The sequence below is a fragment of the Silurus meridionalis genome, chromosome 27, assembly GCF_014805685.1.
Source record: "Silurus meridionalis isolate SWU-2019-XX chromosome 27, ASM1480568v1, whole genome shotgun sequence".
In the NCBI taxonomy this organism is placed as follows: Eukaryota; Metazoa; Chordata; class Actinopteri; order Siluriformes; family Siluridae; genus Silurus; species Silurus meridionalis.
Genome location: NC_060910.1, coordinates 6,164,848 through 6,185,359, shown reverse-complemented (window position 1 = coordinate 6,185,359; position 20,512 = coordinate 6,164,848). Strand labels below are relative to the sequence as shown.

The following is a 20,512-nucleotide window of genomic DNA, read 5'->3' as shown; positions in this document are numbered from 1 at the left end:
TGAAAGTTTGCTCCCCTTTAAGCGCTCTCTCCCTCCTGACAGGTGAAAACATATCGATCATTTTATTCTATTTGCTGCTCCCCTCGCCGGCTCTCACCTCTACAGTCAATAGCGCAGGATTGAGAGAGTCTCCTGACCCTCACCCCTCTCTCTCTCTCTCTCACACACATACACGCAGAACCGTCACATACACACCGTATCCTCGTGATCTTGGTCCCGCCGAGCTTCAGATTGCCGATTTAATTTTGATTAATCGTGCCCGGCTTACAGGGTCACGGTGAGTTGTAACATTCGTGTGTCCTACACGGGTGTGCGTATGTATTTAGGCTGGCGCATGGGTCAGGTGTCAGCTGACCTTGTCAGGTACAGGTCTACGGAATCAAATCAGGATTGGTGTGTGTTTTTGCCCTCGCAGCAAGGGCAGATTAGAATTTTTTTTTTGAGGTCAGTATAGTTGTGGAACTAAAGACTCAAGACTTTAGCTAGTGCACTAAATTAGCTTCACTCAGGTTCACTTTTGTGTTACGTCTGAGGTAAACCTACATTTCAGTTCATCTTCACTCTCATCTGCAGGGAGAGTGAGTGATAATTATTCTGTCTCTGACTCACATGGCATGAAAAATGCATAACTCTGGGGGTGAGGCAGCCTATCACGAGGTTAACTCTTCCTACAGTCGTTTCTTTCTTTTTTTTATCTTTACACTCGAAATCTCTTTTTAGATGCCAGTATTTGGTGTTTGTTTGCTGAGCTAATGTTTGAATGAGCTGTTTGCACTGAACTTTCAGCCCTTGCTAATTACGTTTGATAAAATTACCATCAGTGAACTGACCACCTGGCTTAGTTAGAGCTCCTGTTTAGATTTGTTCTCCAGTGTCTTTTTTTTTTTTTTCTCATCCTTTTTACACATACGCATTTTTTGTGGGAATTCAATCAGGAAATGAGTAATTGTGAACAAGGGTCAGAGTTCAAATCGGCATGGACATTGAACAAAACAGGACCCAGCAACAGATCTGTGAAAAAAAGCTAAATCTTTACCAGAAAATCATTTTTCTTAGGTTGCCAAAACCTTTTAATGCAGAGAATTATTATTTTTTTATTTAATTTACAAAGTACCAAATGGAGGACGACCTAAAAGTAAACACAGAGGAAGACATTTGTGGAAAATGTAAGTGATTTTGGAATAACAGAGTGAATTCACAATTAGTGCCTTCAATAAAGAGGGAATTTGAAGCTTGGAGAGTGCAGTGTATGCAAGAACATACCCAAGTTTTGAAGAAACATACTCAAGATTTGAAAATGTCATATGTAAAATCATATTTGTTTGTTTTATGCCACAACCTGTAACATACACTACGGATTGTAAATGACACAAAACCTGGACATGGTTCTGTGAAGGTGTGGCAATAACAGCTAAGGTTTTGAGTGTCAAGACAAAAACACACACACACTGAAATAAATTCTCAACCAGCTTTTGGGCAGCTAGTTATCTCTCACCTTGTCATTTTGAGCCATTTTTCCTTTTTTTTCCCAGTTCTTTCTTTTGAGAGTCTTTCTCTCACCTGCCATCTCTCCTGTCATCAGCACTCTCCAGACAATCCAAGGCCAATGTGAAGTCTTGAACTGCAGAGGACTTTCTTTCCCAGGCTCCCTCTCCTCCTTTGAAGAAACCTTTTCTTCCCTTTCGTTGCCTCTTTCTTTCATTCCACCTCCTGACAAATTGCAGTCTCATCCTTACTCTACACTGCTATCATAGCACAGCTGGACTTTTTCGAGGTCAAACACGGGTCAGAAGCAAAATAACATTGAGTACATAAAAGTTTGCTTGTGTTCATTTCCCATTAAGATTTAGAGATTTTTTTTTTAATGTTAAAGTTCAAGTTTCTTTCTATCATGTTACTTTGTGAGTATTAGGGTCAGTCAGAGACTATGTGAGTCAGTATGATTTAAAACCCTTCTATTATAACAAAACCTTATCTGTGCACACGTCGGCCTTGCCTGGCGTTTCTTAGAATATGTGTGCTCGGGGAATCCCATAGCTTAGCCCCAGTGTCCTCCTTCCGCTGTCTGTACTGAAACAAACAGGGGAAATCCAACTTAAACAACCTCCCAGTGGTCATAGAGACCCCCTGGCTGGCTCCTGGCCGGGCCCCTGACGCAGGGGCCAAGCAGAAAGGACAGTGTCCGGAAGTTCCTGTCAGTTAGTGTCCTCACCCTCACCGCCGCCTGACCTTCAACCGACTGCAGCACTTCCTCTGGCCTCTTAGATGAGTAAACAACAATGTCCCGTTCATTTGAAGTCCAGCTACAGAGCCAAATGTAATAACATCATTCATGGTTTGATGTGATGGTTGAATAACCAACAAAAAACCCCACTATAAAAAAAAAACCACACAGGTTTTCAGTAGAATTTAAATACTGACACTGAGACGGCCATTGCAGTACATTGACTTTGCTTTACTTTAACACTTTCCATTTGATTTGGTTTTCTATTCACCTTATTGCAAACTATACTATTGTCTGAATATGGTCGTTTGAACCTCCTTATAGAGGGAATCATGTTTTGAGTTCATGAACGTATTAATATTCATGAGCTCTAAAACCACCAGGCATACCAACGTCTTGCAACACGAGCGATCCTCCTCCATATTTCTGTATGACGTCCTTTTCTTTCGCCGAACCCGTCAGTGGTGTACATGACCACATGTACACGATCACACAGTACTTACAGATAAACCGTGCTATTCCAGGACACACACAAAATGCGAGAAAACGAACTTCTCTGCGACAAAACAGCAGCCATTTTGATCATATTCTGTGCTCAGTAAAAACTCAAATGATCAACATGCATGCAAGGTCTCCACCACACCTTGGCTTTCCCCCAGGCACAAACATTTGCACACACTCTGTAAGGGGTTGTTCCCTGCTCGTGCTGAGTGTATGTGAACCCCATTAGCACATTCCCAGATAGCAGCCAAGGCCCTCTTATCTCCATCCACCCATTAATTACACTTTGTTCCCCTAAGTGATCTATTTATGCTCTGCCCGCCCCTGCTGCCCACTCTAGACCTATCTCTCCACCTCCCCTCCAAGATAACAGTGCTAATGCGGGGCTAGCGAGGTCAGACCGGCCTGTATGAAGTGTGGCGCTGTACATTAGCCGCTGCTACTAACTCCATTTTTTTCTGCCGCCCACCATACCTGGGGCCACTCTTAAAATGACCCTAATTGAAGATGGCATCACAGCTAGATTAAGAAACTCTCACACTCTGGAGTGGATGGGGCATTTTCACCTGAGGAGCATGGAGGGCTCTTTAGTTGTGAGCAGTCTTGAGGGTGGGAGCACATGAATAATTATTATTCACCGTGGTAACCGTTGGTCAGTGATCAGACCTCACTACTTTGCTGGATGAATCATTCTTACTGGAGCAGTAACGCACAGTTTACACCTGGGTCCTTCATGCAGCTTATACTTTATATAGAACGTATCCTGATGAACCACTTGTCAAATGAAGCGCATTTTGTATTCCAGTCACTCAATCGCATGTAGTATACAGATCATCTCATTATGCTCGACAACTAAATTGTTCCTTGTTTTTGCATTTTGTTCTTAATTAGAAGGTTTGCAGAATCAGAAAATACGATTTTATATGCCTTTTTTTAAAAAAAAAGCACCAAATTCGTAATCATGGACCCTTGTAGAACCCTGGTGTGTGTGGGAGGGAAGGAGGACTCATGAGACAGGCGATTTTTTTTTCATGCTTCTTTTTTGAAAACATTTCAATGAGGGCTTTTCAGTTTTTCTTACTCGCAGACACGTGCATAAACATTAACACAGAGTTCAGCTCCGCTCTCTCGCTCTGCTTTATAGCATTTCCTAAAAGACAAACAAGCCACACATGAGTTCAATTCAATTTAGTTTTATTTTTATAGCACTTTTTACAATGGACATTGTACCAGAGCAGCTTTATAGAAATAAATAGATTGAGAATATACATTTTCATACATTTCATAAATTAAAGCTTCATAAATTTGTTATAAGTTTATCCCTGAAGAAGCAACAGTGGTGAGGAAAGACTCATGAGGAACCAGACTCAAAAGGGGATTCATTATCATCTTGGTCACACCAAATGTCCCTTTAATAGTTTTGTTGTGTTAACAGCTGTTCACTGATAAGTGAAATTGTCTATGATGAAACACAGGTAAGAATTATCGTGTTATATGCCTGTTGAGCCCGCCTCCTGGCCACACCCTCACTTCTGTATTCTAAAAGTAGTATACACTGGGTAAAATATGATATTTTTGTCACAAGACTCTTCCTCAATCAACTCAGTTTATGTAAAAAGACACTAATGTTACACTGTTATATTAATAAAATGATATTAATGAGTCAAACTCTGATTGATATCTATTCAAATAATCATGAGCCCAAAACCTTTTCAACTACTTCAAAAAAATCAAGTAAATAAGGCCAAGGGTGATGTGGCGAGTTAAATTTAGTAGTTTCTTCCATCATCTATTCCTCTCAATATGTTCTGCTTGCTGTTGAACTGATGCTGAACTGTAGGTTCATGCTAAGTAGATATCACCAAGCGCCAATCAAAACAAGTTCAAAACAGAGCGCACGCTCGACCTGATTGGTGACTTTCTGAGTCTTTGACAAGTTAAGTTTTTATCCACTCATAAATAAAATAAAGACAGACTGATTTTGCAAAATGTAGTTGAATAAAATAAAAAAATAAATAAAATATTAGACTTTGAAATGTAGTGAAGTTAAAGTTAAAGTCTCTCCAAATGGAAATACTTCAGTAAAGTACAGATACGTGAAAAAGATTCAAACAGAATGCACTGTGTAGATTGAAATCTTCCGTACAGTCTGAGATTCCTTCAGGTGCCATTGGACTCTGGATCGGATGGTCACAAGTTCAAATCCCAGCACCACTAAGTTGCCACTGCTGGGCCCTTGACCAAGGCTTTTAACCCTCAACTGCTCAGTTGTAAGTTGCTCTGGATAAGGGTGTCTGCCTAATGCTGTAAATGTAAATAAAGCCCAGATCGGTGGAGGGAAAGATTTAAAATACAGGGTTCCCCGGAACTCGAGGGGTTTCGTTCTAAGACCGCCATGCGAATTTCCCCCGCAGACTTTATGGTCCCTTAGTGAATTCTTCTATACATTGTCACTTTAATACAATTTGTTTGTTTTTGTTTTTTTAAATATGAAATTTGATAGTGAAAACATAGTTTAAAATGTTTTTCCCAACGTTCCTGAACATTCGGTCTCGCTGCGGATTCCCGCGAATTTTACGATAATCCGCAACTCGCTGTTAGGTTCCAAATGAGAACCCGCAAATTTTCCAAGCCACAAATTTCGAACCGTGATTTATCGGGGGTTGTTTGGATATCCACCTTCAACTTTTTAAAAATGGTATTTAAACAGATATTGCCCATTTATTTGTAATCTGGTATAAATTTGTATTTTTCTGTCAAAGGCTTTTCAGCATGTTCACTTTGTGTGTTTGGTTGTAAAATTTCAATGGCTGTATAAAAGTTATCGACAGACTAGGATTCCGTTTATTGTATAATCTTTACACCCTATAGATCGGGCTTTGCAGAAACAGACTCTCCCTAATGTCACCTGGATACTGTAGATTTATACCTAAGAACCTCTGCTGTAATCATAAAGACTATGATGCTCACACTGAACATCCTTCCAGCACACTTAGTTCTGTTTTGACTTTGGCTTTAAAGCTTGGAAGGGTATTGATTTATAATCCCACTGTCAAGTGTCATGCAGAAGAGGGTGGCTTGCCTTTTAAGTCTGGTTCCTCTCAAGTTTTTCCACAGTTGTTCTCCGGGAGGAGAGCTGTCAGCATTGGCGTACTCGTTTGGGATCTAAATATAAAACTCTATAGAGGTTTTCTTTGTGTGGTACAAAAAAAAAAAAGAAAAGACAGTATACGAATAACATTGTATGGAATTTTCTATGCGATCTGACATACCCATCACCACCCTTGACTCTGTGATATCTCAAACATGCGCGGAGCTTGCGAATAGGTTTATCATCGTGACCATTTTTTGTCTCCACTCAAGGTTGATACTTTTTCGCTCGAGTTTACACACCATCAATATGGATGACACATGTGCCATGATTCAGTCTGGAGAGTTCGCTTCTGTTCTTGACTCCTGCTACTCCTAATGTAAACACACTCAGCCTTCTGCTCTTATTTATGTATTGACCAGCTATGGATTTGTCTTTTCACTCTGCACTCCAACATTCTGTCTCACTTACCAAGGTCTCTGATTTTATGAGGCGCATGGAATTACTAGAGTAGCCAAGCTGTAAAGAATTTGCAGAAAATGCCTCGACATCGACGCGGTGCTTTTGAAGCGCAACGCGTTTATTCACTATTAGAACGTTTCTGGACCGACTTGCCGAGATTTCAGCTCTAACCTTATCTGACATCCGTTCAGATTTAACACGTCGTGCGTTAGAGGTCAGTTGCATGCTAAAAGGGCTGATAGCCAAAACGGCGAGAGAAGGAAGTGTATGTGGTGTGTATTCGTTGAGGTTTTTGTGCTCGTGAATTTGTTTATCTGTAGGCTTATCTGAAGAAGCCAGACAGTGCCTGTTTCCTTCTATAACCTTCAATGTACGCAATACTGCTCATTATCTAACACTGTATGCCCAGAGAATTGTTGCCATGACATTCAAAGAGTAGTATGTATAGCCTGTGCTGCAACAGCTCTATAAACACAATGCATGATAAGCACAATATAAACAAGTGATAAATATGATTGATTGGTAAGTAAACACTTACAGTAACATCGAAAAAAATCCATTTTTTTTGTAGAAGTTTGTGGTGGCTTTGATGCTTTTGTGTGCGGTGACAACTCATTCAAAGAAAAGTCTGACGTGTTTAATCTATGCACGTGCAATTTGTTTTGCAGTTGATCTGCTACATGTCATTGCTTGTTCTTGACACATTCTATTATGCAGGGCTAAGCTCGTGTGAATTAGCTCGCTATCGGGCCTGTTTCTGAATCGCATTGTACACAGAGACTGATTCTAAGCCTTAGTTCGTTTGTAATGACTTGATTTTTTTCATCACCTCATTCAAAGATTCATCCTTTGCTGTTTACCTGATAGCTTCAGGGAGCAACAGTTTTATTATAAAGAGCTTCTAGCGCTAGACAAGCAGCTGGGCTTTTTAATTGATGCCAGGTTGCTGTTTTGTGTGTGTGTGTGTGTGTGTGTGTGTGTGTGTGTGTGTCTATGCACTAAAGCAATCTCTGTGCCTTGTGTGTCACCTGAATCTCATTGGACTAGCTGCCTAAACATCAGTCACTCCCTGGAAAAGCTAGTTCCAGCATTGGGTCTGCCTCATATATTTCATAAATATGCTAGCACAATGATGATTAGCCACAGGAGCTTAGTAGCTGTTTGCTCTCTGGGCCTCCCCGTCACTTTCATTTGCTTTTCTTGCTGCTTATCTACAAGATATGCAGTCATTTGAACAAGGCTAACGTAATGGTGCTAACGTGGGCTGAGGCTGTTTGACTTGCCAACAAATTAGTGCTCAAATTAGCCTTGAAATGTTCTGTAATTCTGCAGAATTGTCAGGGATGCGGTTCTCTTCTTTCTTTTTTTTCTCTCCATTCTGTGTGTTCATGTGGCTGGTATGTAATTGAGGTGCTGCAAAAGATGGAATTGGTACAGAGCATTTAGACACTAATATATATTTAAAAGTATTTGTAAAAGTTAATGCTGATGTGTATAGCTGTGGTTTGGTCTTTCTTTTCCATTCTTATTCAGACTCTAAGGTACACCAGCTTCATATTCCTTTACCAGCTTGAAAATAAAGGCATTGGCACTAATAAGGTAATCTGAGAGGTGCAAAGGCAGACCTTGTGATTTCACCTGGAGTGATTTTTTGGACAAAATATCTGTCACTTTCTGGATGTATTATAGATTGTATTGTACTTACAGTCAAGTCTAGCTGCTTACAAAAAAAACAAACTGCAATTGTCATTGAAGGGACAAATCAAGAATACAATGCCCAAGCCTCAGGGATACACAGACTAACCTAAAGGGGACACACTGTTAAAACCTCATAGGCACAAACTACTGTAATATAATGGCCCAGTCTCAGGGAGATACACTGCTGAAAGCTCAAGGACACGCACACTGTTGGAATCTCAGAGACACACTGTAGGAACAGATACTACTGGAAACTCAGGGACACACACTGCACGAATTTCAGGGCAGATTGCTTGAACCTCAGGGACATGCTGCATGAATGTCAGGGTCACGCAGTGCTTGTATCTCAAGACAGACTGCAGTCAAGGTCCTGCTGATGGTCACGTCAGGATGGGACACACACAGTTTGAAGACTGGGGTCTCATACTGCTGGACTCTTAGAAAGAAATTGAGCTGGACTCTGAGGGACACACCCTAAATAAAACCTTTGAATGACACTGTTCTGGACTGTTTCTGGAATGTCATAAAACTTCAGGGTCACATTGTTAGACCCTCAGGTACACTTACAGCTGGAACCTCAAGGTCACGCTGTTTGATTCTCAAGCACACACTGCTGCTACATTAGGGACCAACTGCTTGAATCTCAGGGACATGCAATGCCGGCACCCCAGGGACGCATGATGCTGGATTATACCCAATTACAGTTACAAACTCCACAGTATGCAGCGCTAACTTTTCCTTTCTGTAAAAATGCCTGGAACTCATTCATCTTTCATCATCTATGGCGGTGTAATGATTTCTTCCTCTGTTTGCTTCAAGAACAACAATAATTAAAGTAATTAAAGGGGGGAGGGCGTCAGCACACATCCTTCCTCTCATGGACAAGCGTTGCATTTGTGTTGTAGGTGCACGTGTATATGGATTTCCTGCTTTGTGTCTGTAACTGCCTGTATGTTTTTTCATACATTGATTTAATTGAACTGAATATAAACAAAGCAGGCTTTTGTCACAACAGTAATAATTGTAATAAGTGCTCCTTGCATTGGCAATGAAGTGAGAAGCAGCATAGGGGAAGGACTTTGTGTATGTGTGTGTTTTATTTTATTGTGTATGTGGGGGAAGGGGGTTGGAGGGTGTTAACAGAACGAATATATTTGATTAATCATCTTAGAATTTGTAGCTTTATATTATTCATTGCCAAGTTGCTTGTTAGTCCGATGTGTGATAACATTAGCACCTGTTCTCACCTCATTAGTTCTCCGGACAAATGCTCTCAGATTCACATGTCCAATGCATGTAACGGAGAAAACTTCGAACTGCCACGGCATCACAGGGCGCTGCTGTTGGAAATTCAATTCGGACACTAACAAGAACACTGACAGCAACTATGCTGTTGTCTTTGTCCTTATTTCCCTTTTGGACCGTGTAACTGGAATTGCTGAGCTCCTTGTTTCGTTAAGTCCCGACCCTCTTCGCATTTCATAGCTTTTTTTTCTTCATTTAAGTTAATGTGAGTACGAATGAACATTTCTAGAGCTCGATTTGTACTGTTTAGCTGTTTCCATAATTATTAAAATCAGAGATACCATTAATTCGCAACAGCAGTGTAATTATGGCATATCAAAATGCCCCCTAATGAGAGCCAACAGTTTTGAAAATTAAATGAAATATGCCAGTCGTGTTTAATCAATTAAGAGACAGGTTTGAATGGCATGCTACAGATGGAGGCTAATTACAGTCAGCACATTTGTTTTGTTTTGTTTTTTGGTTTTGGTTTTTTAGTCTGGCTCGGAGTCATACTTGTAAGAGGGCTTTCGATGATTTATCATAGTGAGCTAATACTTTGTCTTCAATCAGGATTATCATTTATTTAATTGATATTTAGTGGTGAAATTGGTTTTGTGTGTGTGTGTGTGTGTGTGTGTGTGTGTGTGTGTGTGTGTGTGTGTGTGTGTGTGTGAAGGCTATTTATTTATTAGAGATCAAAAACTGCTTAGTTATACTGAAAGGAATACAGTATAATTATATCAATATAACAAAAACTGAAGTTGACTGACAGCCATGGACAAAAACCTTTGGAACCGAGACATTAGGGACACTCAGTGATACACATTGCTGGAAACTGTAACACATATTGCTGGAACATCAGGAACACACACTTTTGAAGCTTCAGGGACATCCGTTACTGGAACATCATAAAAATTTGGGACACATTTTTATAACCTCGCATATGCACGTAGCTGGTCTGTTAGAAACTCCACATTGTGATGGGAAGTGTAACATGCTGTCCCTGTAAACTGCTTGAAGCTCATTCATCTTTCTAATTTATGATTGTGTAATGAAAAGAGGTTTGGGGTAGAAGGGGGAGGGAGGGGGCATCATCACGCATCCTTCCTCTCACGGACAAGTGTTGTATTTATGCTGTAGATGCTTGTGATGGATTTTCCGCTTTGTATCTGCGACTGTGTATGTTTTTTCATACATTAATTTAATTGCATAGAATACAAACAAAGCAGGCTTTTGTCACAACAGTAATAATTGTAATAAGTGCTTCTGGCAGTGGCAATGAAGAGAGAAGCGGCATAGGAGGGTTCGTTTTTTTAATGGGGAAAAAAAAAGTGTGGATTTGATTTGTCGTCTTATGATTCATCATGTAATGTTCTTCGATGCCAAGTTGCATGTTAGCACGACGCATGATAACATTAGCACCTGTTCTCACCTCATTAGTCCTTGAGACTGCTCTCAGATCCCCCTTTTCTTGTCCAAGGCATGCGATGGTGAGCACGCCAAAGCGCCAAGGCATCATAGAGCGCTGCTGTTGGAAATTCAATTCGAACACTATTCAACAGGGACATTGACAGTAACTATGATGTGGTGTCTTCCTTCTCATGTCTCTTTATGGATTGTGTCCCTGGAGCTGCTCAGTCCAGTTCGCCTCCCTATGGAATAACGTCCAGACTGTTTTTGCCTTTGATAGCACATCTTTATGGCAAACAAGCGTTTATGGTTCAAGATTTCTGTACATTCGCCGTAGTGTTAAAAGAAGCAAGACATAATGGAACATACAGGACACAATTCAATCTTTCTTCATGTTTATTATGCTGTTTTTTTATTATGTTGTGCTTACATAATGATCAAAAATACCGTTATTCTGCAACAGCGGTGTAATTATGGTATATCGAAATGCTCCCTAATTAGAACAGTTTTAAAAATTAATTGAAAGTTGTGTTTAATCAATAAAGAGACACGTTTAAATGCCAAATTACAGATGGAAACTAATTGCACTCAACATTGCATTTTTCTGTCTGGCTCGGAATGATATTACTTTTAGCTGATAGTTTACCTTGAGTCAAGATAGTCAATTGTTTTTTGGTCATTTCTGGTCGTGTCATTAGACTCGTAATTACAGATATACACATGATTTCCGTGTGTTGTCATTGTGAGATCTTTTAGATTTCTTTACACATTGGCATCTTTTGATCCTGGCTACTCTTCAACACAAGTAATAAAGATTCTTTCCTTAAATTACGCAGTGCCGTGGATCCCATATTCTGTTGGCTGATGTTAAAACAATCGTTCAGCAAACGAAAGAAAAAAATTGCGTTTAATGTAACACTCAAGTCCTTCATTTTCTGAACATTAATCTCCGGTGTAAGTGTAGCTTACTTTATTAAATAAACACAGAATAGCCTAAGTCTAATCAAATAAAATGTTTTGACATCATTTTCCTGGATTACTGATATGGTAGACGAGCATTACTGATTTAAATCCTTATAATCCTTCTCTCAGTTACTTCCTATTAATTTTTTACATTTTGATTTATACTTATGAGCATGAAATTTATCATTTATATCCTCCAAGAGCTGACAGCTTATGCAAAAGATCCTATTGAGAAACATTTTTTTTCCTGAACAATTACAGCGAGATGGTCATCTTTCTTTTACCGAGACAAAGTCTTTCCATAGACACATGATAATCCATGTCTGCATCTTTTAATAGTGTAGTATTAATTTAATTTGTCTCGTGAATGCACCTGGTTGTCTTTGTCCCTCTCCTTTTCAGTGGCTAAATGAGGAAGTGTAATCCACACATACACTACTTACATTTGATCCAACTTGGCAATTTAGAGATAGCACGGTAGTGTAATAAAAGCCTATTAGTGAAGCATGCTCTTAAGACAGAATACCAGGTGATGTCACCGGAGAGGGGCGGAGCACCCACAGGGTCGCTGAAGGGACCTGGATGATTTGCATATCTGCTTGGAGACACACTGTTACTGACCCCATAGCCAGGATTAGTGTGAGAGGCTTTCACTGCTCACGAGTTCATCGCTGGTTCAAGGTAACAGAAAGCAAGCCCTCGCCATTGATAACTCCTGAATGGGAGAGAAGGTGAGATAAAGAGAAGTAAGAGCTGGTTGGAGAGGAAGGTAGAACAATTGGAGGCTGTGTGCTTTAAATTGGGTATAAATTATTAGTAAGAGCAGTGGAGGCGATGTCTTCTTCTCCAGTGGTGTGCTGTGCCAAGACCTACACAGGTAAAGAGATTGTTTGGGCAGGAGTTATTGACTCGCTGATTGCCAGTTTCGTAAACTTGACCTGAGGCACTGATCACTCGCCAAGCTAGAGAAAAAAACAAAACACACAAAAAAAAAACGATACCCACACGCGCACACACACACATACCTTTCCCATCCTGCCACAGCTATCTTCATCAATACTGGTCAGACAAAGGTCAATCTAATAAACATGGAGGTCAGTATCGTGGCCATTTGAGAACGCTTTTGGCATGGGCCTTAGAGGTGCTTTTTAATTGTATCCCTCCGGGCAGGTAATGCTGTTGTAATGCAGAGGAAAGAATAACACTTGGACAAGAAAGATATATCTAGCCTGTCCTTGGTACAACACGCAGAGAATTCTTGAAGAGAAAGCTGCTGCTGCTGCAGTGTGTGAAATTCCTGCCATCGGATGAAGTGAACTCTACAATATGAAGTGAAGAAGACTGATTAAAATACATCACAATCCGCTGCAATTATAAAACACCCTGACTTTACAGATTTAATAGAAAACTCCTTAATGCCTATCTTCTTGTCCTTCATAGTAGTTCTCACAATGAAGAGGTACCTTAAGGACTTGAGGTATACATGTCACTCCTCCAGAGCCCAGTGACCTGAACATGGGAATTCTTTAACCTGCCGCTAAAGGCAGAAACTGAGCCTTTCCGTGGATGAGTTGATAGCTGTGCCTCAGTCACTGGAGAGATCACTCAATCCTCCTCCGCTGGTGGTCACTGCTTCTATTGTTCACCATTGCGCATACATCTTAATAAGTGGAAAAGCCAGAAAGGGGATATATAGAACATGATACAGCACAGACTCTTGTGTAGTACGTCCAGTAGTTGGAGCCAACATCTGATAAATCTCGAAAAACCAACATGAAATCATGTATAACGATATGCAGTTCAGATATGAGTGTTCTGTAGCAGAGTTTGATTGTTTAATTGACATGCCTATAAAGAAGCTTGACCTGTACATTAAACTGAATTTTTGGTATGTGTAAAATAATAATAATAATAGTAATGTCTTACATTTCCCAGAATAACGGAGATTTATCTAAATAGCTTGAAGAGAAAATGCTTGTGAAGCTTTTCTCTCACACCATGTGTGTTTTTTTTTTACATTTTAGTACTACCAGTAACTCATTCTACTTAGCTGAATAATGTGAGTCACTGGTTATATTTTAAACAAATATACTTGTGCCCTCGTATATTAATAGAATGCTGGTTAAAAAGTTTTTTGTGCAAATTCCAAGGTTTTGTAGAGATCTTTTTGTTGTTGTTGTTGTGAAAATCTAATGGAGGGTGGTTAAATAGTCAGCATTTGTAACTTTTTCAAATAGCTAAACTCCTTTGAAGTTGTAGTTACAAAATCAGATCCACCGAGTGTAAACATAATTTACAGAAGAATAATCGAAACAAAAAGAAATACCAAGGATACAAATGTATTCAGTGTAATCTGCTTTCAGAGCTAATGCTTGATAATTGCAGCCAGGACACTAAATAAAAACATAAAAGCATAAAATGATGCCACAGGTGGGACATTTTAGGTAACAGTGGGTCTAATGTGAGCATTTTTGTTCCACCAATGCATGTAACAAAAACCCTGAACTTTTTTAAACATACAAACATGTGGCTGTTTTTCAGGTAATTAGCTTTGGGTGACTATATCACAAGTTGGTCTGGAGAGTACTGTTTATTTATATATATATATATATATATATATATATATAATGTATCATTGTTTATAAAAAAATTATATATATAAAATCTATAATTGCATAATCATTGCATTGTTCAATGTAATCTCTATGTACATGTGTTTACAGGCACTGAAAAGCATGAGCTGACCTCATGGAATAGCTTCAAGTCTATCTTCAGGTTCTTCAACGAACATCTCCAGACACAAATGGAGGTGGACAGGGATGACAGCAAAGTGGAGCAGCTGGATGAGGAGCTGAAGGAAGAGCCGAACGAGGAGCCGAATGAGAATCGGAAGGAAGAGCAAAATGAAGAAGAGAGTGTGGAGCTGAAGGAGGAGCAGAAGGAGGAAGAGGATGATTGCTCTACCACAGTGACTACACAAAAGTGCACCGAACACGAGGATTTATAGAAAACACTGGAATGTCTGAAAGCTTCAGACCTTCCTGGCCAGGCTGCTCTCTATTGAATCCTTTTTTTTTTGTTGCTTTTTTACCCTTACTTTTAATGCTTGCAAAGGGTCGTCCTGCTGTAGGCACTTCCTTCTATATGCCTTAGAGTTCAGGGTCAGCGTGTATACATCATCACAATAGGGTTTTGCATTACGCAACTATCAAAGCAATATATTCTGTTGTCAGGTGGCATGGCACAGTGCTTCTAATAGTCCTGACATTCCTCTAAACTCACCTAATGCACACACAACACACTTAAAGGTATAACCCACAGGTCAGTCGGCTCCCCTGAACTCCTTTCCATTCAGTTCCACCCAGTTTTGCATTGCTAATGGTACTTGATGCCTAAGACGTTTCTCTGCCTTGCATTCTCGGCTCATGGGCATTAGCACTAAAGGTACTTGCACAACGTAGATATTTGCTTTTAAAAGCACACATTAGACACAGGTCTTTTCCACACCACCTGCATCTGAAAGAAGCGAATCCTAAATAGCAGGTAATAATTTGCTGGTTCTTACGTTCATCCCCACATAGTAACGATAAAACATATAGAAGGCTTTCATCCAAATGAACTTTAAGGCACATGTCAAGAATTATTTTTCGCCACATTTTTTTTTTTGACATTTTGGAAGTTTAGCGATGTCTGACCTTTACCCAATTCCCAAGTTACCCAAGCAAAGGGGGGGGTAATAATTTCCAAATCACAAAATCAGTTTTTATTAATGTTCGCCTTTGAAATGTGACGTTCCTTTTCTTTTCCCCCCATACACGCCTGGTAAGTCTCACAATTTCACATCACACTGACATCCACCGCTTTCGCTAAAACACACAATGTCAGTTTCTTAGCGTAAACAAAAGACAAACGGAACAATGTGGTATTAGTCAAGGCTTAAGCTGTCGCTCAGCAGTGACAGCACGTCACAAAGCTTTTAATAACACTTTGCCACGTTTTTATTTTTTATTTTAAGAATGAATATTTGTAAGCACAATTTGCATGTTCGAACAAATGTGACCGATTTTACCAACTTTTCAGCTAAATTACAGCGATGTGGGGACGTAATGAGAAATACACTTAATTGATTAAAGTTTTAAAACTGAACTGCTTTTAGGGTTTTGTAGACATTATTTAGCTAAAATCAAATTACAAATGATTGTGTAATGCGGCACTAAATTGAAAAAAAAATATGTTGGACATCACAAACAGAGTTTGGACATTATTTGTTTCTTTTTCCTTTTTCTTTCCTACTACATTTAAGTCATGAAATGATTATCGGTGAGAAGCGCAACCTTAAACCAAAATCAAAATAGATGTTTTATATCTAAGTCATGAATTTTAGTCGTTCTTTTACTGTTAATCGAAACAAGTTTTTTGTGAGTTACTTTTAATTTTTTTTTTTTTTTAAGTTCATTTTTTAATGAATTCAAGTTGTGTTCCAAAAATATTGCAAGTGTAATTTATAAACATTTTTTCTGCATTTTTTTTTTATCTTTTATCATAAAGTCTGGGGTCTCATTTTACCTGCTTTTTTTTCTCTCATTTTTTAAATCTATTCGCAACAAATCGCTTTTTGCAAAAAAAAAAAATAAATGCTTTTAACCAATACAGTGTGATTTTGTTTTGTGGTTTGACTCAATGAGTTCCAGATTTTTTTTTTCCCTTTAGTCATTTAAAAACCTACAGAATTAAAAGAGAAAAATATTTCATACGACTTTTAGAAATGTAACCTTGACACTTCCCTCATGGTAACAGTGTGTTCTGAGTGTACAGAGAGAACAGTACAGTACAGTACTGGGGACATGGGTAATCTGGGGAAGGTTTATGCTCATTCTAATGGCTGTATGTGACTTTGGACACAACCGTATAGACTGAACCCCTCAAGACGCAACCGGCGCAGCTTTTATTCTTATCGTGAAGGCTTTACTTTCAGCCCGAGTACTAGCCGGGTTAGAGTTCAGCTCTTCGGGGGGAAGGGGGGGATAAAGATCTGCAGAGCTCGATAAAAGCTCGGAGCTCCGGTGGCTCGCCGGGTTTCCCAAAGAAGCCGAGTGTGAGCGTCTGTAGCTGAGCTGCTCATCTCTCGTTAACGGCCGCTGCGCAACTCGATCGCGAAAGAGGAGCCGCGTCTCCACAATGAGGCCAATGTTAAGCAAAAGAAGTGTCAGTCAAAAGGCTGCTGCGTATCAGATGAAGCCTCAAATCAACAAGTTTCCTCCAATAACATGCAGACCACTTCTGCACCCAAACACTCAACACCAGCATGTAGTGGGGTCCTGAGACAGTCAGGCAAACTTTCCATCACTGAAACGTATTTATTTATGTTTAAAATCGTGCACTGATCATAAATTCTTCTGGTGTACATCGATTAAAGCTTACGAAAGTTCATTGTAACATCTCCAACCACCAGCTTCATTAATAGCGTTTTATTTGGTTTGTTTAAACGATGCGTAAAGATGAAACCAAGTGAAAGTACTCAGTAAAATGTCTCAATTAGGCAGGAATTTTGTTTGGTCAGGAGAAAGACATTTCTGGGCCTAACTAAACCCAAACCGAAGCCTCTATCCGAGCAGTGGATAAACACAACTTTAAAGAGTGCGTCATTGCGCACTAAATACCCGCTAGAAATGTCCTGCTCTTTTCCCCACGAACTTGTTCCCTGTTTCCCCCCAAAGTTGCCAAGCTTCTGGCTGGAGCTGGAATGTATCTGCGCTCAGTGTCCTCCTGAGCACTTCAGCAGGTCTCTCCGATCTCTATTTGCATAATTATATGCTCACTTCTGAAGGGATTCTAACCCTTACATTTCACGGGTCAACAAACTGCAACAATCAATGTTTTATTGTGACTGAAATAAAAGAAAATCTCAAACTCACACACCCGCTTCTTTTCTCTCATTCACTGCGCCACTCTTTTACTTTTATTCCACTTATAGAGAGAAGCACTTTGTTCAGAAGACCTAGTGAAGGACTTTCTATCTATCTATCTATCTATCTATCTATCTATCTATCTATCTATCTATCTATCTATCTATCTATCTATCTAGCTGTCTGTCTGTCTGTCTGTCTGTCTGTCTGTCTCTTTGCCTGTCTGTCTGTACCTCTCACACACTCTTTATGATCTCTGGTTATTAGTAATGACATATAGCACAAGCTCTTCTTTAAAGAGAGTGGTCTTATAGGTGTGTGTGTGTGTGTGTGTGTGTGTGTGTGTGTGTGTGTGTGTGTGTGTGTGTGTGTGTGTGTGTGTGTGTGTTGTGGGTGATGCCAGTATTGGACAGAGCAGCTGCTGGCACAGAGTCGTTTTATGTCGCTTTAATGGTAGCTTTTAGGCTGCGCTACTATGGACCATGCCGCCCTTTCAATTACCTCCTGCCTGATAGCGCAGCTCGTAAAGAGCTCATAGTAAAAGCCTGGCACTGAAATCAAATACATTTGGGGAGAGATTTTGGAGCGCAAAGAAAACTTCTTCCCGTCTAGGTAATGTGAAGATATGATGGGAGATTACAATTTCAGGGCGGGGTGGGGGGATTGTTCTGTGAGACCATTATTAACATTATAGCCTTCGAGGTGTTCTCAGATGAAATATAGACCAGACTAGACTGCAATAGCCTATAGCAGAGGGGTGTGTGTGTGTGTGTGTGTGTGTGTGTGTGTGTGTGTGTGTGTGTGTGTGTGTGTGTGTGGTGGGGTGTGTTTTTTTTCTCATTATCTGCTCTACGAATCGCTCACGAATAAATAAATACCTGTGAGGATGCATCGTAAAAAAAAAAAATCAGTTTACTCGTTTAGTTTGACGTTGATGAACGGACTGAGATATTCAACAATATGAGTCTACATTACACCCAGAATTATAGTGAGGGTCAACGATTAATGTCAGGAATCGGACTGGTTGCATGAATCGCAGATCTTTGAGGCACTGAGAAATCTGTCATTTATGCAACATAAAACATTTATCCAATCTACAGGCCTGTATTTACACTATATACAGTTTATATGGGGTTTATTGAATGCAAACAATTCTGCCTCAATTTAGTGAAAATACTCGTAATTTATTAAAGTTGTGATACTAATTTACTAATTATAACAAGTTTCCGTCTTTCTTCCAAACTCACCAAAAAAAAAAATAAAGAAAAGAAACCTAGTATCTTACCTAGTATTTACTTTTTCTTGAATTGTAACAAAACCTAAGTGCTTTTAAGTGTCCTTTTATTAGTTAAAAGTTAAATGATGTACTTTTCTCCACTAAAACTAGTTTTATTCCCAAAATACTAAAGGCATTTTTTATTGCTAATATTAGTGGTAGTGGCATATAAAAAAATCTGATTAAAAATAAATAAATAAATAAAGTACATACAAAGTGCTCTATTTTCATTGGCTCTAGACAACACGTTTGTCTTTCAGAGTAGTTATTAGTTATTATTAGACAGAAACACCACCACCACGGGGCTGTTCTACATTTGTTTCGTGGCGCCTGTAAAAGTCCTTTTGCTCCTTGTGTTCTCTGGATATACCTTTAAGGTCGAGCACAAGGAGTCTGAGCTCTAAAAGGACTCCAGGTCGCAGAGTAACCGGAGCATTACAAGCTGTCATTTTACAGTGAGGATGGAATTGCCACGTTGGGTGCCAAGCGGGCGACCCAGGCTGAGGACACGATAAAAACCTGATCCTTTCCAAACAACAAGAGGCCTTTTCAAATGAAACCAGATTAGGGAGCTCTAAACCCCGTCCAGGACCCTGCTTTCTCTATCCGCCCTGTGATGTTGCGCTAGAATAACAGATGATGTGATAGGCCATAAGTCCTAGTCTAGTCGATCACTATATATATATATATATATATATATATATATATATATATATATATATATATATATATATATACGTGTGTGTGTGTGTGTGTGTGTGTGTGTGTGTGTGTGTGTGTGTGTGTGTGTTTTCTGTGACGATTTATTGACTAGGAGGGAGAGTAGGATCAACCTGCTTCTCACTCACACATTATAGATGAGTCTCTCATCAAGTCTAAGGGGCTCATCGGAGTCTAACCACTTTGGTGCATCTCCCACCTGAGCAGCAGAAGCGTTATTGTCTCGCCCCCGCATCCTCATTAACAGACGCCCCCCAAAAGACCAAGCTCCAAATTAAGTTGTTGCCATCCAGTGGAGCCATAGCGAGGCCATGGAGATACAGACCTCACGAGCTGCTCTAAATACATGCAATAAGCAGACCACCGAGCAAGAATGATTATGATGATGATGATGATGATGGGTGTACAGGATCCATCATCAAATTGTTAAGAAGACTACAGCTTGTTCTCGGGCCTCCTTCATTTACTTAATGCGCTCAGATTCAGCTTCATCCTCGAGGCTCATAAAAGCTGCTCTGAAAAGAAAGACTTCTATTTTTTCCATTTTCTTCCTTACAGTCTCCATGTCTCCGCCTCTTCTTCTTCTTCTTCTTCCTCTTCTTCTTCTTCTTCATCTGAGTCAGCGCGTAGATGAAAATCGGCAGCAGACGAAGCGCGTGACTTTAGGTGTGAGAGGCGCGCGTGAGGAGCCGCTTCCCACCTGCGTGAAGAAAGGCGTTGCGGGGAATCAGTGATTTCCTCTAAACAAACCTGTCATTCAGTGAATTAAACACCAGGGTTTCCATCCTATACCCGAAATAACATTCTACATAGTTTCTGGAGTGATTTCTGAATATTTATCACAAATGATATATTTTGCAAACTTGAACAGAAAATGGAAGAAAAATTTTAAACTATTTGCAAAATTATACCGAAGATAATCATTATGTTGTTCGGAAACACTGTTAGCCATATTCATAACTAAAATACAAAGA

The 20,512-nt window shown here is 39.7% G+C and overlaps 1 protein-coding gene and 1 long non-coding RNA gene across 3 annotated transcripts in view; one reads left to right on the top strand and one right to left on the bottom strand.

Annotated features, from left to right (window-relative positions):
• fam172a (family with sequence similarity 172 member A) overlaps nucleotides 1–15,880 on the top strand; it is a 171,901-nt gene extending 156,021 nt beyond the window's left edge. For both annotated transcript variants that reach the window (XM_046841224.1, XM_046841223.1), the window contains exon 11: nucleotides 14,360–15,880. In XM_046841224.1, the coding sequence (XP_046697180.1) occupies nucleotides 14,360–14,643 (284 nt within the window). In that variant the 3' untranslated portion in view covers nucleotides 14,644–15,880. The remainder of the gene's footprint in view (nucleotides 1–14,359) is intronic.
• The window catches only part of LOC124380344, an 18,643-nt gene continuing 9,182 nt past the window's right edge, over nucleotides 11,052–20,512 (bottom strand). The window contains exons 2-3 of the long non-coding RNA XR_006924664.1: nucleotides 20,095–20,238; nucleotides 11,052–12,351 (exon numbers count right to left, since the gene is read on the bottom strand). This is a non-coding gene — a long non-coding RNA (uncharacterized LOC124380344). The remainder of the gene's footprint in view (nucleotides 12,352–20,094; nucleotides 20,239–20,512) is intronic.